The sequence below is a fragment of the Psammomys obesus genome, unplaced genomic scaffold, assembly GCF_907164565.1.
Source record: "Psammomys obesus unplaced genomic scaffold, mPsaObe1.curated_primary_1811, whole genome shotgun sequence".
Lineage (NCBI taxonomy): Eukaryota > Metazoa > Chordata > Mammalia > Rodentia > Muridae > Psammomys > Psammomys obesus.
Window position 1 is genome coordinate 9,008,748 of NW_026596088.1, and position 22,809 is coordinate 9,031,556.

Consider the following 22,809-nt stretch of genomic DNA (forward strand, 5'->3'; position numbering starts at 1 on the left):
CCGCTCCGGTGCCTGCCTGCAGCAGTGACCCGGGCACCGCCCCCGCCCACCCCTTTGCGGTCCCCATCCCCCTCCCCCGCCTCCCGCGCTAGGGCCCCGGCGTCGCCGGCCCCGCCTGCGCCGGGGTCGCCGCAGTCCCCGCTGCTCGCCCGGGGCTCCCTGGCCAGGCGCCCCAGCTTTATTGTAACCCGGGAGCACTCCTAGGTGGGGGTCGGGGGTGCCGGCCCACCAGAGGCCGCAGCCAGGGACCTCCGGGCATCCCGGTTCCGCGTTCCAGGGAGGCGGCCCCGCAGGGCTGGGCAAGGACGGGGCGGCCGGCGGAGGGGCGGGCGCCGCTCATCAGCCACGCCAGTCACGTCTGGGGCCACCCGGCAGCCCACTGGTGTCTTGCCGGCTGGCCGTGCCACCTCGCCGGGCCGGCGAGGGCAAAGGGGCTGTGGCGACGCCATGCCCGGGCCGGAGTGAGTGAGCGCGGGCGAAGATGGCGTACATCCAGGTAGGACCGTGGCTGGGGGCGACGGCCAGGGGATAGAGGGGACCGCGCCCCCTCCACCAGGAGCGCGCAACGCGGGAGTGCGCACCACCCAGCTCCCACAAACTTACTGGAGAAACACACACACACACACACACACACCATCACCACCACCACCGCCACCACCACCACCAACAAAACAACGGGTGTCCCAGAGCAGGCACCTGTGCGTGTCCTGGAGCCAGGGCAGGACAGATCCCAGTATGGAGGGCCCTGTGTGGGACCTGCACCCTTGCTCTCGCCTCCCTGGAAGGCGAGACCATGGGGTGACTTTGCACACACACACACCCGGGGGCCCTGGCACCCACCCTAGGGGAGGGGCAGCGGGAGGGCGGCCCGGGGCACGCCAGCCACCCGGCCCGCCAGCGCCCGTTGCCGTGGTGACGGCTCGGGCTAATTGGCCGGTGGAGCCAGCTGGAGGCAGCTGTTCAGACCTGGAGGGACAAGGACATCGTTCGCACGGGCACTGGGTGCAGAGGGGTGGGGACATCCAGAGGCCAGGGCACACGGATGAGGGAGGTGGGGACGGTTACTTTAGTCCGAGGGGGGTCTGAAAAGTGCAGGAACCCTCATCCCTCCCACAGAGCACCCCCAAAGACACCCAGAATGGAGAGAATTTCCAAGTTAGCCCCCCCCCCGCAATTTGGAGAGGACAGGTAGGGATGAACTATGCTGCTTGGCCAAGAAACCCTTTTCTTTACAAATTGGGAAGTGGTGACAGGTCATCGCCAAGGTCACATGATTAGATCTCCACCAACCCCACCTACCCCCGCCCCGGCAAACAGATCTGAGGAGCTGCCTGCTCCTAGCTGGAGGGGAGGGGAGCAGAGTAGCTCCCAGGTCCAGGGACTCACCTTTGTCTCCCTATCTCAGCTTGGGGGGAGGGCGAGGGGGGGTGGGGACTGCAGATCTCCTCAGAACCCTTCTGCTCCCTTGTCCTAGCTCCTCAGATGGCCTGTCCCCTGGTGGAACCTGACCCTCTCCTTCTCTGGCTTTGATCCCCAGGAATGGTTTGCTTTTTAAAAAATGGATTGCCTAGGTCCTGATTTCAAGTTCAATGAAGGTCACATTTACTATACATCTATTGTGTCCTGAAAGTTGTTGGGATACTTATTCAGTAGTTGTTCAGTGACACCAATTACAGGACAGCACTGAGGACATAGGTCATAGTCCCTGCCCAAGAGAGTGAGAAGAGAACTGTGAAACAAGCTATCATGGTTCTTCCTTGAATTATACGTTTACTTTTTCTGAGGCAGGCAGGATCTTGCTACGTAGCCCAGGCTAGCCCGTGGTTCTCTGGCTTCCATCTTTTGTCTTCTGAGGGTTGGGGTAACAGTGGTAGGTCACTGCGCTCAGCTACCTGAGCCATGTTTCAGCACGGAGAAGTTAAGTCACTTGCCAAGGTCACACAGCTACTTAGCAGTCAGGGTGAGATCTAAACGGTAGGCTGGGAGGGAGATGGTCAAGTCAGGCATCTCGACAGTCCTGGCTTCTCTCTTAGAAGAAGTCTTTGAACTTCTACGGAACACGGAGAGTAATATTCTTTTTCTTCCGTCACAACTTTTCAATTGGGAAAACAGTAGTAAAGCAAGCACAGAGGGAGATCAGAGAGTGGGCGTGGCTATGTGCCGGCAAAGCTTTATTTCTTTTGGTCAGTGGGTTTCAGAGACTGAGAGTCGGGAAGTCCTTCTCTCCTGGAAGGATGCGCTCCAAGCCAAGGCTTGAGTGACCTGGAGTCGGCTGGCCTCTGTGTGGGATGCCTGGGATTTTCTCTTCACAGTTCCTGGCTTGAATCAGTTCTCCACTGGTAGCAGGAGAGCAAGCCCAGAGGAGGGGATAAGTCAGGATGAGGCCCAGGCCTCGGGGCTTTTTTACTGTCCCCTTTGTCCCTCCCTGCCTTGGGTTGCTCCTGGGCCACCATCTTGTACTGGAGAAAGCTATGCATCCTTGGGGGAGCTTATGGTTCTTTGTTCACCATGGCTGTATAAAAGATCAAATGAATCTCTTGTGACCACCCGTCTCCTGAGAAGAAATCCGGAAATGGCTAGAATGCCATCAGTGGTTGGAAAGCATTACTTCGCATCAAACGTTTCACTTTGTGGTGGTTGGGGAGAACCTGGAAGATTGGGCAGGACCCCACATGCCAGGACATGTGTGACAGAGAACACCGTTGAGAGTTTGTTTTCCACTTCCACCCATAGTCCTGGGGATTTAACTCAGGTCACTGAGTTTGGTAGCAAGGACCTTTACCCACCGAGCCATCATACATGCCCTCACTTGTGTGTGTGTGTGGGGGGGGGAGTGTTGGTTTGGTTTGGTTTGGTTTTGAGACAAGGTCTTGCTGTGTAGTCCTGGCTGCCTCGAATTTACAGCCTCCCTGCCTCAGACTCCTGGAGCCGGGGCGATGGGCGCTCACTCAGCTATGCTCAGTTTATAGTGAACATCTTCAAGCCCTTTCTCAGGCAAGCCCCACAAAGGCAGCTTTTATGGTTTGAACCTGCCAGGGCAGCTCTTGGTGCCCAGGAGTAATCAATTGCAAGATGTTGTCTCAGAAGCCACAGGAAGGCATGTTTATTTTGAGGTTGGGAGCCACACAACATTTTCTTATCGAAGGTCCTGTCTCGTCAAAAGGAGCGACCAGGCTCAGAGCCCACCTCCCTCCCAACTGACTAGGTCATATGCTCTGTGACATGCCTTGCTCTGTGCCTGGCTGAGCTTGGGTTTTGAAGGGCTATGTGATCAGTGCCTTTAAGTGCTTTCCCACGAAACAAACCGTGACACTTCAAGGAGCTTGAGTTTTAGAAGTTCATAGAACCTCCACCTGTGATATTACTTATTTTATTTTTATTCACTTTACATGCTGGTTGAAGCCCCATCTCTCCTCGCCTCCCAGGCTCGCCCTCCCATTTGTGTTATTATTAATCTATTTTGCTTCCTGGAGTTGGACTCTTTTGGCTGGAGTTCAGAACTCCGGCACCCATGTAAAAGCTGAGTGTGGTGGTATGTTACCCTAGTGCTGGGGAAACGGGCAGGAGGATCCCTGTGGCTCATAGGCCGGCCAGCCCTGATGAGCTCCAGATGCCTGATTAAGACCCTATGTCAAAATAACAATAACGTGGAGAGCAACTGAGGAAGACACCTGACACTGACCTCTGGCCTCCACACATACGTGTGAGTGTGTATGTTCATGTGCACAATTAACTGTCTTTGTTTTATTTTAACTTACAAAAAGATTAAGGCCAAGTTGGGGACAATAGTACACGCCTATAATCCCAGGACTTGGGAGGGTGAAGCAGGTGGATGAAGCGTTCCAGGCTAGCTTGGACCACAGAGCTCTACCCTGTGTGGGAACAGCCAGCAGGCAACCAAGCGTGTATGAGGCCTGTGCCGGAAACTGTCACCCATGGGCAAAGGGAGCCAAGATCACATGACGAAAGCAGAAGGCAGCTGGAAAAATAAACACACGGGGAATGCTACAGTGTTAAATCTGAGCTGGGTTGGGCTATCTCCAGCAATTAGAGGGCTCCCCTTGCTTTGTTTACAAGGAAGGGTGAGAGTGAGGGAGAGTCAGAGAAGATGTTAACATCTGGGAACAAACCCAGGCTGAGTCCTCCCTCCTGGCTCCCTGTGCACCCCAGAGCCCTGGTTTGGGTGGCACCTCCCTGCCTGGTCAGCTCTACAATCTGCCCTGGCTGGTCAGCTGCATTTGACACCTGCCTGGTGCGCTATGATTATGTAGTAGGTTTAGTTTTGAATCACAAAATCCTGGGGCTGGGAAGATGGCTCAGCTGGCAGAGTTGCTTGCCACAAAGTCTGATGACCTGAATTTGATCCTTGGAACTGGGTGGAGGAAGTAGACGTGCCCTCTGACCTTCACATGGTGCCCTGGATGTGTGTGACCACACAAAGACACACACACACACACACACACACATGCACGCACACACATGCACACATGCAGAAAAGAAATGTGATAATTAAAGGAAAAAGAGAAGAAATCCTGGCTTCACAGAGGAGCCTCTCCTGGAAGAAGAGGGAGTCTGGGGCTTGGGGACCTATGAGAAGAAGATGGGGTAGGCAGGGAACCACACCAGGGAGGGAGGGCGGGCTCCTGGCTACCTTCCAGCCCCTCCCCCATTTGTGGGTGGTCAAAGGATGCTCTCCACCAGCAGGATTGGAGCAGGATTGGAAGGTAGGGCCCTGACAGGGGCGGGGGAGTCAGCCTGTCAGTTTAGCTACTCAGGCCCTCTCGGGTTGGCTTCTGGCTATTTCAGTCTGGGAAGGTTTGCAAGTCCCCTGAAGTGGGGCTGTGTGTTGAGCAGCATGACGCTCCGTCTACCCGCTCTGATTCATAACAGCACACGGTGCACACCAAATGGAAAAGCTCACACTTCCCGTTTATTCGCTGTTAGTTAACCAAGAGGCTCCCAGCAGCCCTGCAAACATAGACATACCTTGGTAGTAAACTCTGCTCCCTCCCCAGAATGGTGAGTGTGAAGACGAAGGGTGCTTCTTTCTGTTGTTTTTTTCTTTTTTTTGTCTTGCTGTTCTTTAAGTTGCTGGAATATTGCTAAACTGGTCCTCTCTCTCTCTCTCTCTCTCTCTCTCTCTCTCTCTCTCCCTCTCCCTCCCTTCCTCTCTACCCTTCACCCTGGCTTCACCGTGGCTCTCTAAAAGGGCAGTTGGAACCACTGAACGAGGTGGGTTAATTCAATCATCTGTTTGGTCTGGATTCTAATCGAATGCTTGCCTTTCCGTGCGGAGTCTGGCGTGGGGCTGGGGCATGATGGAATACTGAGTCACAGGATATTGACAAGGGTACAGTTTCTAGCCCTTTCTACCAAAAGGGAGACCCTGGCAAAAGGGACATCACTGGACAGACAGTGTGTGTGTGTGTGTGTGTGTGTGTGTGTGTGTGTGTGTGTGTCCCAACTCAGCCGGACACCCCCAGTTTAGTTGCATGTCCCTGGGGCTATTTCCCCCCACCCACCCACCCCCACCAAGTATCTTTTCCTTTTGCCAGGAGAGAACCCTGTGCATTGTGTGTTTAAGAACATATTGTCTGGCCCTCTGCATGTTGTAATAAACACCCACCTGTCAAGAAAGGCACACACATAAACCACAAAGGCAAACACCTGCAAGTGTTTTGCTTGCTGGAAGGGCTGCAGCCTCTTCTGTTTGCCGTCTCGTGCCCACAGTGAATAAATAGGAGAGGGGGGAAAATGTGTTTGTTTTTTTTCTCCTATAAGCAACTCTGCTCTGGGGTGCTTATTTATCATAGGTGGGAGAATCCCCCGGCTGCTTGTAACTTGGGGTGTTCTCTCTCCCCCCCCCCACCATCCCCAATGGCCCCAGGGCTTTCTTTCCAGAATCTCTGATGTGCTGCTGTGTGGTTGGACTTGTCAACACTGCTGTCGAAGGTGCTACGAGTCCAGCTGCTGCCAGTCCAGTGAGGATGAAGTGGAGATCTTGGGACCTTTCCCTGCCCAGACTCCTCCGTGGCTGTGAGTAACCAGCTTGGAAATTTACCTCCCAGCAGCCTCTCCGCTGGAGGGCGGGCAGGGATGGAGGGAATAGGCTGAGTTTCCATGGACATAGCCGAGAAGGGCTTCTCTGTGCCCCCTCATTTTGTGGGCCAGCTGGTGGCACCAGCTGGTGGCAGGGCTCTGCTTAGCCATCCTCACACAGAGCTTCTGAGATGCCAGCCAGGCAGTGCTAATCTTGGGGACACTGTAAGTAGCCTTGGTATCCAAGCAGAAAAAAAAGACCTGGGTTTTTTTTTTTGAAGAACTTTTTGAAAGCAACAGCCCTCAAAGGAGGACCAGGGTCTGAGTGTCCCCTTCCCAGGAAGCATGGCAAACTGCCCTAGTACTCAGCCCCGGGCCTGCACCAAGTACATGCTCAGGGACTCTTAGCTGCTAGCGCCTTTCTGGTGCTGCCTTCTGGCTGGCCTGAACAAGGCCCGTACACCTGGGACCACAGGGATGGATGCCTGAGCCCAATCTGCCTCCGATGCTGGTGGTGCTCACTCTGGCTTTTTTTTTTTTTTCTGTCATGTTATTTCTAATATGTTCCCCTCCTGCACCCGAATACAACGTCTCCATCTGCCAGTCGCTCAGATATTTTGGGAATGTAATTCTGAAGCTCAGCCACATGTCTGATCCACCTCTCTGTGGCAGGGAGAGGGATGTGGTCAGGGACTAGGGAGGAGCCAGGAGACCAGGGTTGGGAAAGACCTAGAAATAATCAACAGCAGCTGCTGGGGACTCTGGTAGGGAGGCCCAGAGAGGAGATGGTGCTGGGTGCAAATGGAACGCAAGGGTAGCGCTTGGAACTGCCTCAGCTGAGTGTTGAGCTGAGATCCCGAAAGCCCCCGGAGCCCCATCTTTCCTCTGGGTTGGAGGTCATGCCATGTGTGCTCTTCTTAGAAGTAAGTTCGAGACATCTCCAGAACACAGTGGCTTCATGTCAGCCTATGTGAGTTGAAGTTCAGTGTCTAAAAAAGCTTTCCAGCCCTTTGACCCTAGGAAAGTTTGCTTGACTCTTTTGAGCCTTGGTTTCCCAACTGTAAAATATGATGGTTGGAAAAAAATTGTATTTACCACACAGGTCTGATGAATTTGTGTTTAGAAAAGTACTTAAGAGTGCTTGAGGCTTTGTTGATGGTTAAAAGAGGAACATTTGTTTATTTGTTTGTTTGCTTATTTAGACAGAGTATCACTATGTAGCCTTGGCTGGCCTGGAACTCTCTTTATAGACCAGGCTAACATTGAACTCACAGAGATCTGCCTGCCTCTGCCTCCTGGGTTCTGGGATTAAAGGCATGGACCACCATCCCTTGCTTATTTTTATTTTTTAAGACAGAATCTCATGTAGCCCAGGCTGGCCTTGAACTTGCTTTATAGCTGAAAATGACCTTGAACTTCTGATCTGTCTGCGTCTACCTCCTAAGTGCTGGAAGGACAGGCACATGCCACCTTACAGGGGCCTATGCATGCCAGGTAAACATCCCACCAACTGAGCTATGTTTCCAAGTCTTGTGAGTGCAATTTTAAAAAACCCTGATTTGGCTTTGATTTCCTTAACTAGAGGATGAGAATAGTAAAATAACATGTTTTTAAAGGCTGTAATAAAGAGTAAATGAAGAAGGCTAGCCATAGTAATGCATGCCTTTAAGTCCAGGACTGGGGAGGTGGAGGCAGGAGGATTGTAAGTTCAAGACCAGCCTGAGCTACCTAGTGAGACCCTATCTCAAAACCAAATGAATATGAATGAGCTGCCTTCAGAATGCATTTATCCCAGGAGCAAGAGATCCCTAAGCATTCCTTTTGTCATTGTTGGGTGTCAACAGAATCCCTGCACTGCTCTTGAGAACACGGTTTGTCTCTAAGTTGTGGCCTAACTCAGTAGGTGGTCACAGAGCTGCGATGTGAGAGATGGTCCCATTTCCCATAGGGCCTGTGTAGCAGAGTGGCTCAGGCTTTTTGGATCCTAAAAGCCACACATCTTAGCCACTCAAAGGAGTAACTGTTGCCCAGCTACAGTGTCACAGTTGCGTTCCCAGTCCTAAAGATGGAGAACAGAGGATCATGATGCGTCCAAGCCAGCCTGGGCCGCACAGCAATGCTCTGTCTCAGAAAGACAAGGGATGGAGCTCAGCGCTGGCAGCAGGAGTGAGGCTCAAGGTTTGGTTCTCAAACTGGAGCCGAAACAGAAGGGGAAAAAAAGCATCCAAATATACACATGCATGCCTAAACGTGTGAAGTGTGTCCGTGTATACAATCCGGAAAGCCTGTTGACAAACCTATAGGAAGAAACTGAAAGCACTGTGACCCAGCCGTCATCCCAGGGAAGTGAGGCTCAGTTTCCTTGGACTTCTTGTCCCTCGTCCTCCTTGATCTTTGGTGCATGGCGTGTACACATGCGTACATTTTTGTGAGAGTGTGTGGAGGTCATGGGGCAGCCCCAAGCCTTCACTTTCTACCTCCTACCTGCATGCTCCCGGCTAGCTGGCCTGTGACCTTCCGGGGAATTCCCCGTCTCCTCCTCTGATCTGAGGGCAGGGGCGCTGGCTTTCACGAGGATCTGAACTGGGGCCCTTCGCATCATCTGGCAGGCGTTATCCACTGAGCCAGCCTCCCCGCCCAGCGGTTACTTCTTTGAGTGCACGCTGCGTGAGGGTCACTGTCATCTTCCCGAGGTTAGACGGGCTTTTGTGAATAGGCTCAGGTACATAAGACAGGTGTGGGCGTGAGGTTGCTCCCCACCCCCACCCCGTGCCGAGTCATACTTCATGTAATGGCATTGTGGGATGCACCATCTGGAGTGGGACAGTCTGCAGTGTGGACAGCTGTACATGACTTTCCTGCTTCCCAGGGTGGACCGGGCTCCCCCAGACCCTGAGTAGCACCTCACTGATTTTTGGCCTCCAACACACCGTAAAGTAGAACAGGACTCTGTATGGGGGGGGAGGGGAAGACGTGGGGAGGCAGCTTATAGTTTCTCCAGCTTTGTTTACCAAGTGGGCAGTTGCATGTTTATCAAACAGACAGGAAGGAGAAATGTCAAGTGCTCGGGTTGGGCAATGCTGTTCCTGCCATGACATCTGGGGCCCGTCTCCGCACAGTGACGTGGGGGGGGGGGGGCGAGCCGGCCTCTGTGTGTTCTGTGTGAGCTCTCTGGGGACGCTGCACTCATTGTCATGTGTGTTAATGCCATACGGTCAGGTGAGGAGGATCTTGGTGACTGCACTGTCTACCTGGCTCTGTGGAAGCAGTTCCAGGAGGATCCTTATGGGAGAATGAATGAAAGCCGAGTTGTTTGCATGTCGAACAAGCCTAAATGGAGTGCCTACTGTATGCATGGCTCTCGTGAGTTGCATGGGGTGGGGGGTGGGGATACCCAGCTGTGGCAAGGAGCCTGAGTCTGGAATGGAGCATAGCTGAGATTTTCCTGGGACGCTATGGTTCATCAACAGGCCAATCAGCTCCCGTCACAAGCTTGCATTTCCCATCTGCAAGGGAGGGGGTTCGTAACAGCTGGCTGCAGGATTACCTGGAGAATGGCCTAAGACGTGAGGTGGGCACCGTAGGTGCCACTGACTGCTGTCTGTCAGCTTTGATCAGTGAGTGCAGATCTCATTGTTCAGGAGTGACAGGATGCTTCAGTGTTGCTGACCCCAGCTCATTCTGGGATGTGGAAGATAAGCCAGGGAGCTGTCCCTGAGGATGAGCGTGCAGCACTGAAGAGAAGAGAGCTGTACGGGGAGGGATGGAAAAAGGTCACAAGGGTGGGACTGCAGTCTTTGGAGGACGGGCCCCTGAAGCAGAAACTCTACTGGTTAAAAAGCAAACAACAACAAAAACTGGGCAAGGAAAGAGCCTGGGAGAGAACTTTAGGCGGAGGGAACAGACAGGGTGTCTGGGGGAGCACAGAGGCGAGGCGGCCCCTGGCCTCACAGGTGCTTGTGTCTGAGTGGTTCCAAAGGGCGATGCCATTTAAGCTAAAGGACACTGAAGGTGTGTGGTCTCGTAGGAGGAGGTGGCCATCATGGTGAAGCTTGGCATTTGGGAAGCAGGGCCACAGGTGGGTAGGGGTCCAGGGCTGCTGCTCTGCTCTAAGGGAAAGTTGCTCCAGTTTGAGCCTGTCCCCTGTCCCCATGTTCCTGCCCCAGACATCTCATCTCCTGCCCACACACAGCCAGCAGCTGTCCAGTCCCCCTCTCCAGCCTGTCTTGTCTGGCTGTCACCTTTCATCTCTCTGGGAGTCCTTATATTCAGCCCCAGCTCACCTGTTGGGTGTCTCTGAAGACTCTCTAGAATTCAAAGCTTGCAAGTTTTTTTGTTTGTTTGTTTTGTTTCAAGACATGTTTGTTTCCTTGTAGACTTAAATGTCAAGTTGACAAGGTGTGGTTGGGGCAGCCTTAATCAGCCATTAGGGCTCAGGGTGCGCCATGCACACTACCGAAAACACCCACATCTTTGAAGGCTCCCCTCTCTGTCTCTCCCAGCCCCAGCACCCCCACCCAGCTTACATACTGGGGAGACTTCATTTTCCTTACCTGTTTGAGACAGGTCTTTCTTTGTAGGCTGATCTCAAGCCCACAATTCTTCTGCCTCAGCCTCCTAGGTGCTGGGATGGCAGGAACACACCAGGTCCAGCCTGAGGGTCTCTTAAAGCCACCCCTTGTTCTAATGTACCCAACTATGTAGTGTTCGATGCTTGTTAACTCATTCTGAGAGGTCAGCAGCCAGAGAAGGTGGCATGGTGGTCTTCCCATTTTATAGATGGAGAAAAGGAGGAACAGTGAGGGGGAAAGGAATCACCCAGGGTTACTTAGCTAGAGTTCCAACCGAAAGCATCTGTCTGTCTGTCCATCCATCTACCTTCCTGTCCATCATCTATCACTTATCATCTCTCATCTCCTTCACCATCTGTTTCTCTGAGTCTTGCCCAGGCCTCCCCCAGTTCCCTAGCATCTCCTGTCTTCATTAGCATCGTGTTGAGTCATTGCTACTGCTAATCTGTAACTGCTTCTCCACTTCCAACTTCTCTTCTCAAGCCATTGATTCATGGGTCCATTTTGTAGCCATCCTTTGGCCCCTCTGCCCTTGAGTGACATTGCAATGGTGTATTTTTAAAGGATGTTAAATCAGAGCCCTGGAGACTATTGGGACAGAAGGACATATGTGCCCAAGATCTACTAGATTGACAGGTCTCCAGTGTCAGTCCACCCAATGTCACCCCCATGTGGGAACAGTGCAACTCTGGAGCCATTCTAAACCAAGGGATGATACCTTTGACTTATTTTGGTTTGTGCAAAAAACACGACTCTAGCTCCATCGTTCCAAGCAATGTTGTATGGGCCAGAGGCTACATTATCACCACGCAGGCCCCAAGCTGGGAGTCCCTGTGCTCAGCCACTGGATGCTTGCCCGTGGTTTGGGAAAGGTACAGGGAGTCACTAGACTGTGGGAGAAAGCAGAGAGCAGGTGGAGGCCCTCAAGGGACTTTGATGAGGGTTGCCTCAGCAGTCGCTGAAACCCCCTCTCCTCTTCCAGACTGGCCAGCCGGAGCAACGACAAGGATGGGGACTCTGTCCATACAGCCAGTGATGTTCCTTTGACCCCAAGGACCAACTCCCCTGATGGGAGACGCTCATCCTCAGACACATCCAAGTCCACGTACAGCCTGACTCGGAGAATCTCCAGTAAGTGCCTGGGGACAGTTGGGGCGGATGGGGCATTCTCTTAGAACAGGGGAAAAAGCTAGCTGACCATGGAGGCTCATGCCAGGAATGCCCACACTTGGGAGTCTGAAGCAAGGGAATCCAGGACAGCCTGGTAGCGTGTGAGTTCCAGGCCAGCCTGAGCCACAGAATGAGACCCTGTTTCAAAACAACAATGGTAATGTTTACACTCGGGTGGTTGACTCAGGAAAACATATGCAAGGGCTTGAAACAGGGAGACCAAGGAGGCTATTGCATTTGTAGACCTCATGTTTTCCATCTGTTAGTAGCCCAACTGGGCTTTCACCCAGGCATGCTGGCCCCAGGGTTCACCCAGCTAAGGTGGAGCCACGTTGCCCCTCAGTTGGGAGGGCAAAGCCTCCCTTCTGGTTCTTGAGCTTGCAAGCGTGGGGCTCTGGAGGCCAGGCACAGTCTATTCCTTCATCACTAAGGCGGGCTAATGTCTCATCTAACAGTCGAAGGGGTTGTGAAAAAGCAGACGGCTCAGGGCATAGCATCCATTTAGAGTGCTCCCTGGCCCCAGGCAGCTCTGGTGACTTGCAATGGCAATGCTCCTGCGGCCACCACTTCTCACGGTAAGTCAGGATGCAGTTATCTTTCTGTATGCACGCGTTCTGCACCCTCCGGTCCAACCAATCCCAGCACTTGGAGGCTGAGGTAGAATTGTAAATTCAAGGCCAGCCCAAGCTTTGTAATGAATTTCAGACCAATTGAGGGCTAGTTAGCAAGACCCTGTCTCAAAGAACCAAGGGGGAAAAAAGATCGTGTGTGTGTGTGTGTGTGTGTGTGTGTGTGTGTTCATACTTAACACAAACTTTCTGTTCATGTCTTTATTACCTAACAATATGGTGTAATAGCCAAGCCTGGTGGTGCAGGCCTATGATCCTAGCTATTCAAGAGGCTGAGGCAGGGGGATTATGAATTCAAGGCTAATTTGTAAAAAAAAATGAAGAGAGGCCTAGACCTGCAGCTCAGTGGTAGAGCCTGGTCTAGATACACGAAGCCCTGGACTGAATTCACCATACTTCAGGGAAAATAAAAGAACATGGGAAGTGTTGTTTCGCGACATTTGTGTTGCACTTAGCGTGGTAAGGCCTTTCAGCACTGGGAGACAACGTCATCTTCAAGTATACTGAGCTGCATTCGTAGCTAGCCTGGGCTGCCTGTTGCTTGTGGGCTTCAGACTGGATATGTATGAACATATATGGATACATGCATTGGTTATATATTGTTCTTTGGCATTTATCGTGTGTGTGTGTGTGTGTGTGTGTGTGTGTGTGTGTGTGAATGTATACCCCATGGTGCACGTGTGGAGGTCTGAGGATAACTTTTGGGAGCCAGTTCTCTCTTCTTTCCACCGTGTGGATTGAACTCAGGTCCCCAGGCTTGTTGGCAAGCGTCTTCACCTGCTGAACCATCTTGCCAGCCACCGTGCTGTTTCATGTTCGGGCTTTGAGCATCTGAGGGTTTAGGTATGTCAGAGGTCCTGAAACGGATTCCAGAGCTCGTGGAACACCTGAATTTCCAGTGTTCCCAGAAGAGTCCACTGAGGCAGAGAAGCCCCCTCGGGCGTCTGGGGACCTTTGCAGATGACAGCAGGTGGCCAGTGGTGGTGACCGTTGTTCTCGGTGACTGTTTAGGTCTGGATTCCCGGCGCCCCAGCTCCCCGCTCATTGACATCAAACCCATCGAGTTCGGCCTCCTCAGCGCCAAGAAGGAGCCCATCCAGCCATCCGTGCTGCGCCGGCCCTACACCCCCGACGACTACTTCAGGAAGTTTGAGCCCCGACTCTACTCCCCGGACTCCAACCTGGATGACGTGGACTGCCTGACCGACGAGGAGCTCATGGCCAAGTACCAGCTGGGTATGCTGCACTTCAGCACCCAGTATGACCTGCTGCACAACCACCTCGCCGTGAGGGTGATCGAGGCCCGGGACCTGCCACCCCCCATCTCCCACGACGGCTCCCGCCAGGACATGGCCCACTCCAACCCCTACGTCAAGATCTGCCTGCTGCCCGACCAGAAGAACTCCAAGCAGACGGGAGTCAAACGCAAGACCCAGAGGCCCGTGTTCGAGGAACGCTATACCTTCGAGATCCCCTTTCTGGAGGCGCAGAGGCGGACCCTGCTGCTCACGGTGGTGGACTTTGACAAATTCTCCCGCCACTGCGTGATCGGCAAGGTGGCCGTGCCCTTGTGCGAGGTGGACTTGGTGAAGGGCGGCCACTGGTGGAAGGCTCTGATCCCCAGTTCGCAGGTAAGCCTCGAGTTTTGCCGCGTCGCCCCTAGGAATTCTTTTTCCTGTTTTTTGTGTGTGTGTGGTTTTTTTTTTAATTGATATTTTAACTTCTTTCACTTTTTCAGTTTTTCCTTTGAAGCTGGGTGTGGTAACACGTTCCTGTAATCCCAGCACTGGGGAGGTGCGATGAGGTTCGGAAGCTCAGGGTCACCCTTGGCTAGGTAATGAACTTGAGGATAGCCTGGGCTACATGTGATCTTGTGTCACAAAAAAAAAAAAAAAAAGCCAAAGGGAAGAAATATTTTGTATTTGAGTTGTTTTTATTGTGAAACAGTTTTATGCGCTTACGAAGTTTCAAAAACGGCACAACGCTCTGATTGTCCCCTTCTCCCTTGTCCCCAGAGCAGTGTCTCAAGCTCAGAGAATAAGCTATGCCACAAAACGCTGTGAACTAGAGTAGACCAAGTTCAGATTCCGGTGGATTTTACACATGCCTCCCTCCATATGTGTGTGCGTGTGTGTGCGTGAGTGTGTGTGCATGGGCATACATGTGGATGTGTGGGAGAGAGAGAGAGAGTAGTCCTATGAAATCTTTTTACTCTTTGGTATATGTGTGGCGGTACACGTGTGTGTCGTGTCTAAGGTGTGTGAATATGCATCTGTGTGGAGGCTGGAGGAGGAAGTCGTGTGTCCTGCTCTGTCCCTCTCTGCCTTATCTCTTTGAGTCAGGGGCTCTCACTGAACCCGGCAGCCAGCAAGCCCCAAAGATCCTCCTGTCTCATTCCCTACAGCACAGGAGTCACAGGTGTGCACAGCCATGCCTGGGGTTTCAGGTGGGTTCCACGGTCCAAACTCAGGTCCTAACGCTTAGGAAGCATCTCCTCCCAGTCCTGTGAAATCTTCCCATATCTGCGAGTTCGCAGCACCGAGACCCTAGGAACGCTCTCGCCACTGCTGCCAAACTGTCTAGTCAGGAGAGGGACTGTCCAGGCTGTAAAGCCGTCAGTCATTTTGACTTTCAGAAAGTGGTTTAGAAGAAAAAATAAAAATGGAGAAAGTGGAGCTGATGATGTGTTTCAGGCAAAATGTGCTGATCGGCTTCCTTCCCCATGTCCAGCCTGCAGACCACTGCTGGGGAGGCCACCGTAAGGCCACAGGCTGAGCCCTGGCTCCAGGGGGCTGCTGAGTATCCCTGTGTGCACTCTCTGCATAGTTCGGGGATGGAGAAGGCAGAGCCGGGAGAGGCACAGTTTACACACTGCGCTGTGAGGGTGGCCCAGCCCAATGTGGTACAAACACATTGTCATATGTGCCGGGGGCATCTCAGAGCTGTTCAACCTTGGTGGAGCATTCAGTGACCCAGAGTGGCCTTCAAGGAGGCTGGGGATTGAACCCAGCTGTGATCCTATAGACACTTCCTCTGGGTGGGTCTTCCCTCAGGCGCTTCCTGAAACAGTTGACTCCAGTAGGTGTTCAGAGAGTTACCTTACCAGCAGCCATTCACAGGTTTACAGTTGGGGGCTGGGGGAAGAGTTCTATCTTGCCAAACTCAAGCCTCTGCTCTTCCCCCCAAACCTGGAGACTCAGAAAAGCTATTTGACACCCACACACCTCAGCCTGCAGGGCCTCATCAGTGTTGCCCTTCCTTTCAGTGTGGTCCTCCTGGAACGGTGCTGTGGCTGCCTCCCTCCCTGCTCTCCTTACCCCTCCCTCCCTCCACACCTCCCTCCCTCCATTCTCTCCTCAGTTCCTTTCTTTCCTCCCCTCCCTGTCCTCACCTCCCCCACCCTTGCTTGGCTCTTAGCCCTTCTTACAAAGAGACCTACATCAGCTGGGCTAGCACCGGCTAGCCTGGACCTCACGGTCCTCCTGCTTCAGACTCCCAAGTGCTAGGATTACAGGCATGCACCTTCAGGCCCAGCTGGAATTCGTCCCAGCTAGTAACGTGCTTGTGTGTAAGCATGAGGACCAACGTTTTGTACCCATTTAAAAACCTAAGTTCGAGACACATATCTCTAATCCCAGTGCTTGTGGGGCGGGGGCAGAAGGAGCTCTGGCTTGCTGGAGCAGCCAGTCTTGATGGATGGCTGAGTTCTGGATTCAGTGAGAGACTTTGCCTCAAAAAACAAGGTGGGAAGCTATTGAGAAAGATACTGAATATTGACCTTTGAACCCCTCAACTGACACACACACACAGACACACACACACACACACACACACACGTGCAATGCATGCATGCACCTACACAGAAACACATAACACACACACACACACGCACACACACACACGCACACACACACACACACACGACTCTTTGGGGCTCAGAGGACAATGAACAGGGAGATTTGTAGGTTACCTTTCACTCTTCTGTACCCCGACCCGCTCGGTCGTCCCATTACCTCTTGTCACTCACCACAGCAGCGTGTTTGGTACCAGAGACGAACCCACGTTAGCACATCGTTACTGCAGTTTGGGGTACACTGTCACCATGTACATCCTATAGATCTGGGCAAATGTCTAGTGACATATGTCCACTGTGAGAACGGCAGAGAGAGTGGTGTCACCGGGGCTTGTTTTCAAGGCAAAAATAATCTGAGAGGCTCCGAGTTCTGTGCTGATTGGACCCGGTACCTGGAAACTGCCTGGAGCTGCGGACGCCCCCGGCCTGCCTTCTGGACTGCTAAAAACAGCCTGGTAAACAGAGGCTCCTCGCTGCCTTCTGTATTTTCAGAGTCCTCCCCAACTGCTACTGTCACCTCACAGCCTTCAGCCGGGCAAATGGCAATGTTTAAAGCTCCCCCTGAGCTGCTGTCAGCCTTGGCCTTTAGAACCCTAGTGTGTGTGTGTGTGTGTGTGTGTGTGTGTGTGTGTGTGTGTGTGTGTGGTGTGTGTGTGTGGTGTGTGTGTGTGTGTGTGTGTTTGTGAGTGTGTGTGGTGCGTGTGTGTGAATATGTGTATATGTGTGTGTGTGTGTGTATATGTGTATGTGAGTGTGTGTGTGTGTGTGTGTGTGTGTGTGTGTGTTAAAACTGTTTCTGGCTCAGCTTCTGATAGGCAGTTCCATAATGCTTCCGGAAACCAGATCAGAACCTTATAGAGCAACAGGAACTAGAAGTTTCTGTATGCATGGGCCTCTTGTGCCCTGCCCCCTGCCTTGGTAGAAATCAGTTTCACACTTGAAAGCTTATCAAAACTTTTAATTGCGTTTTTTATTTTCTTCGTGTGTATGTGTGTACTGTGGGGCGCTTGCAGAGGTCAGAGGACAACTTGTGGAAATGTGTGGGCCTAAATTCAAGTCACGACAACAGCTCCCTGCTGTTCTGATTTGCTTTCTGACAAACACTGTGCCCGGAGGAGGGGGTTTACTTGGCTTACATGTGGGTCACTGTCCACTGAGGGAGGCCATGGTGGGAGCTGGAAGGCGGGTACTGATGCAGAAGGCACGAAGGAGTGCTGATCGCTGGCTTGCTCCTTAGGGACTGCTGGGCCTTCTTCCTGATACACCTCAGGGCCTGGAGTGGTACCGCCCACGGTGGGCCGCAGACTTGCCCTCAGGCAGCCTGGTAGAGAAGCTGATTTATAAAGGTCCCTCTTCCTCGGTAACTTCAGCTTGTGTGAGCTGACAGAAACCAAGGAGGAGACCTTCTGAGCTGTCTCACTGGCTCCAACGTGAGCTTTGATTCCTAGTTATGGTGTGTACTAAAGGAGAAACCAGAAACAGTTTGGGTGAGCACGCCTGCATCACAGACAGCTTGAATGACGGGTCCAAGGCCACACAGTTTCATGGTGGAACTGGGGCTGGAGTTAGGCTGCCTGACTTCCAGGCAGGTCTTGCCACAGAGCCAGCCATCTTTACCAATCCTCACCTCACATAATATGGTCCAGTGATGGGTAAAAGGGCGGGCCCTGCAATCACACAGTCCTGGGTTCAAGTCCTAGCTTTGCCACCGATTAGAGGTACGTGAGCACTCAGCCGGCTTACTGGCTGTCCCAGGAGGCTGTACAGTGGGAAGAACTGACCTCTCTGAGCCTCTGCTTCAGTCAGCCTAGGAAGGAGCATTCATAGTGAACTGTTTGACTCACAATGCTGACATCAAATGATTACCCCCATACACACACCCAGAACACTCATGTCTCCATTTCTCAGGACACCAACTATCTTATCGTTCATTTCAACTCAGATGCTACCCTCCCCGAGTCAGTGCAGAAGTCTCCCGGAACCACGTTGTCTGACCAGACTATAAGCCACAAGTCTCTAACCCCTACCCTCAAGTTTCCTCACTTTGTAGAAAGGCTCTCGGGCCCCAGGGAAGCCCTTCACTTCTTCTCTTAGCTCACACTTTCACAAGGTTCAGCCCGTGGTGGCTTGGCCTCTTGCACTGGGACAGAGAGCATCACAGTGAGAGTTCCCTATGAAGAAGGCCACCTGGGAACTGCCCACAGAAGAGATGTGTGAGGAAGGGAAAGGGGGAGGGGCACATGTGAAGTCTCCACCCCTTTTCAGACACACCCTGCTTTACCACCACCCTGTTGGAATCACCAGTCTGGAAGCTTTCCGAACCCTGTTCTTGTGAGTTTGGGTAGCGCTTTTGGTATAAACATGACAGGTTGACCCGCTGTCAACTGGTGGCTGAGCGAAGCCCCATCCAGCTGCCTCTCCCTGGAGGCCAGAGAGTGGGGATGATACCTCCAGCTCTCTGTGTTCTCGCTCTTGAGTTACTTAGCCGTCCCTCCGCCCCCATCCCTGGCATAGAAAAGCTACTCTCCCCACTGTAAGGATTCCAGATGTGCCAGGACCTGGGTAGACACTAAACGTGAATTTCTTACAATCGGGCTCTGCCACCTGGCTGGTGGGTGATAGTAGACTTGTGCCCGAACCCTACAGTGCTATCATCATCACCTCTGTCCTCATCACCATCCTCATCAAAGGGTCCCCGAGAGCCGGATCATCACAGTTGCACTATCCCAGTATAGGTTGTCTGCTGTGGTTCTGGTTCATTTGTACACTGAATGTAGCAGGTTTTTCCTGTGTTTCCGGCTCCAAGTGGGTCTTGGGGATGGGCTTGGGAGTGGGGGCTTGAAGTCTAGACTGAAAGTGACAGAACTCAGTGTCCTAAACTGTCCCCTAGCATTCCCTAGAGTGGCCTTCTGAGAGGCCTACTCGCAACCCAGTGCCCAGCGCTGCAACTCCCTGGTTCCTTGTATTTTCCCGAGTATTTTCTCAGCATTCTCCCAGCATTCTCCACAGCAGCAGAGAGCATGTCAGTGACCATCGCCTTGGTGGATTATCTGAAATATTCCAATTACCTGGCATGGGATCTGTTCTCCTGGCAGGATATTAAGGGCAGCAGAAATCAGAGCAGAAAGGTCCTCAGAGACTAAACCCTGGATCTCAATTTTATCCTGGACAGCATTAAAAGATGACATGCCAGGAGACACTGGGTCAGGTTTACATTTCAATTTGCTCCTGAGGCAGAGCGCGAGGTCAATGGGGAGCAAGGCTTAAGCCATGGCGCCCTTGCTTTTCAGACTAGTCCTTGAGGATACTGAGCAATGTCCTTGGCCCCCTCTCTGTAGAAAGGGCAGGCCAGTCGCTGGCCCTTCCCTGGTTATCAAAACCAAGCCAGACCAAACAAAGAACCACTGCTTCCAGACCTAGTGAGACATCTGCTATCCAGCTGTCTAGCTGAAAGCCGTTGATTTTGAGGCACATGATAACAGGGGTGAGGGGACTGTATTAGTTACTTTTCTCATTGTTTTGACAAAACAACTGATGGAAACAAGTGTTTTGGCTTTTTGTTGTCATTGTTCACTGTTGTCATTGTCGGTTGTTTGTGTAGGTTGTTATTATTGTTGTCATTCTCAGTTGTTGTTGTCCTTGTGTTGGTATTATCGATTGTTGTTATTGTCATAGTTGGTTTTTGTTACTGTCATTGTCCATTGCTGTTGTTGTCATTGTCAATTGTTGCTGTTGTTGTGTTCTGACAGAAGCAACATGGAGGTAGGAGTATGTGGCAGAGGCTGGCCTTCCTGGTGGGCAGAACTGAGAGGTGGGGTGGGGAGGAAAGACTGGAACAATTCGCACTCTCCAAGGACACACAGAGAGCACTAAGGGCCCCTCCTACACGTCTACAACCTCTCCAAGCAGCCCTGATAGCTGGGGACCAGGGATGCAACCCAAGAACCTTGGGTTCAGTTCATATTCAAGCCGTGCCCCTTAGTGGGCACTGATGGAGCAAGATGTACCGAGGTTAGTGTGAGGACACCAACTCACAGTCAATGAGTCTAGGAATGGGAATGGCCTGAAAGGAAGGATCTCTAGGGTGCCAGGAGTACTTCTGTGATCTCCAACTCACCAGCTGAGGGCCTAGTGTTCAAACATCTGAGTGTGTGGGTGCCACTCTCAGTCAAAGCACTGTAAACACCTATGGTAGTCTGAAGTTCAGATCCTCAAGTGATATTATCTGATCTAGTGACTTGAAACAACACTGCTTTGGGCTTGAGATGGCACCTCACGCTGGGGCCATGAAGGGGGAAACTGCCCCCTCAAGCATCACACACCTCTGAAAGCTCTACCTCCAATAAAACCGAGGTAGGGACCAACCCTTTGACACGTGGGCCTTCAAAAACACTTCCTCATGCTAACTGTGGCAACCCCTGAACTCCCGTTTCTCCTTTTCTCAGCTCAGCATCATTTATTCAGGGGAGGCTTGGGAAGGTGAGTTTCCACAGCACTTCTTATTCTTTGCAACACACGCTGTCGCGCTAGCTCAGACACTGCGTAAGTCAGTCATTGGCTATGGGAGTTGTTTATACACTAGAAATGCCATCACAGAATCCCATCTGTCTTTGTCACTGATGCTTCCTTTGTTCACTCAGACAATGGATAATTATTGAACACTGTCTAAGTTACTTTCTGTGGTGGTGAAGAGACACCACGACCAAGGCAGCTTATATACATAATTTAATTGAGGGCTGGCTGTAGTTTCAGAGGCTAGGTCCATGATCACCATGGCGGGGAGCAAGGCAGCAAACAGGCAGGCATGGCGCTGGAGTAGTAGCTGGGAGCTTACATCTGATCTACAACCGTGAGGCAGAGAAGGAACTAACTGAAATGGCTTGGGCTATCAAAACCTAAACACTAACCCCCACTGACACACCTCTTCCAGTGAGGCCACACCTCCTAATCCTTCCTAAACAGTTTCACCAACTGGGGGACAAGCATTCAAATATATGAGCATACGTGAGCCATTGTCATTCACACCACCACAAGCAACCTGCTGTGGATTTGTCGTGGGCCTGAGAAGGTGCTTGTTTCTCTGTAGGCATCTATTGACTGAGCGATGGTGCAGTACAGGGCAGAAGAAGGCTGTGCAAAAATAGAAGGAGCAAATGGTATAAGAGGTTAGGGCCAGTGCATCTGATTCAGCCCTTCCTTTGCATTTTCCAGTCACTTCCCTGGAAGGTCCCCAAGACCATCCTGGCTTGTGCTGCTTCTGCTTGAGGTGTGTGTGTGTGGGATTTCCAATCATAAGCTTGCTGTATGACTGATTTTGATTGTCAGCTTGATTGAACTGAAGAGGCCTGGAGATTCGTAAAGCCTACCTCTGGATGGATCTACCCAGAAACAATTAGACTGTGAAGGTTCTGACCTAATGAATGGTTTATTGCATTGGTGGATCCTCAGTTTCAATAGACTTTGTCAACTGCTGAAGCTGTGGAAGGTGGAGCCTGGTTAGAGGAAGTACAGCCTTTCTTTGAGGGCCCTATCTTCTCTGTCCCTGGACTGTTCTACTCAACTTCCTGTCTGCCGTGGTGTGAGCAGGAACCTCTGAGGCCACGAGGGGAAAGAAACCCTTCCTCCCTTCGGTTGGATCTATCCAGTGTTTGGTCATAGCAACACAGTCTAACACAGCTGCCCCATCAGCTCTTCATTAAAGTCACAGGGGGTAGATGGAGACCAGGCAGCATGCCTAGACCACGTTGGGGCTGAGCACTTGCAGTGAGACACTCACTGGCTGCCCAGTTGGTACAGAATGAATCTCACTCTTTTGTGATGGAGTGGATGGGAAGTAGGCTGGCTATCTGGATGGCCATCCAGTCTAAAGCAAACTCTTAGACACCAGAATACTGACTTGCTCTCTGAGTCTTCTTGAAGCACTGAGTGTCACACACAAAGCTATAAGGACACATTTTACTGGGCAACATTTGCTGTGGGTCTGCTGTGTGCTGGAGGCACTGGGAAGATGGAGGTACTGCTCTAAGCTCATTGCACTATGAACCAGAAATAAAACTAGAAGGCTGAGGGCATGGCTCAGTCAGTGAAATGCGTACCTAGCCTGGGCAAAGCCTTGGATTCTGTCCCCAGCACTTCTTAAATCCGACATGGTGGAGCATGTCTGTATTTCTAGTACTCATGAGGTAGAGGCTAGAAGAAACATCGGAAGTTCAAGGCCATCCTCAGCTACATGTTGAGTTTGAGGACAGCCTAGATTGCATGAAACTTGCCTATTTAAAAAAAAAAAAAAAAAAGAGGAGGAGGAAGGGGAAAAAATGAAAATGGAGCTTTACCTTGCTTGTACACATAGTCAAGAACTTACATTCGGAAGTCTGTCTTAGAAGGAAGTGAAGAATGTCTTTATAACTTAACCATAGATAAGCAAGTTTTCAAAATGGTCAAAAGTAAACTGCAAACCATAGAGGGAACAAATGATGCCTTTACCATGTCAAGTCGGTAGGCTTGGACCTTGCTGGACCAGAAGCTCTGGAAAAGGACATGAAGACGA

General features: G+C 51.9%; 1 protein-coding gene across 3 annotated transcripts in view; it reads left to right on the forward strand.

Moving 5' to 3' along the window:
- Window positions 1–405: 405 nt before the first annotated feature.
- Syt17 (synaptotagmin 17) overlaps window positions 406–22,809 on the forward strand; it is a 63,280-nt gene continuing 40,876 nt past the window's right edge. Inside the window, exons 1-5 of one of the 3 annotated variants that reach the window (XM_055627664.1) lie at window positions 406–496; window positions 5,215–5,232; window positions 5,888–6,036; window positions 11,593–11,741; window positions 13,421–14,040. In XM_055627664.1, coding sequence (XP_055483639.1) covers window positions 482–496; window positions 5,215–5,232; window positions 5,888–6,036; window positions 11,593–11,741; window positions 13,421–14,040 — 951 coding nt within the window. In that variant the 5' untranslated portion in view covers window positions 406–481. Of the gene's footprint in view, window positions 497–4,992; window positions 5,020–5,214; window positions 5,233–5,887; window positions 6,037–11,592; window positions 11,742–13,420; window positions 14,041–22,809 lie in introns of those variants that run through there. The other 2 variants (XM_055627665.1, XM_055627666.1) reach the window with 2 other exon arrangements.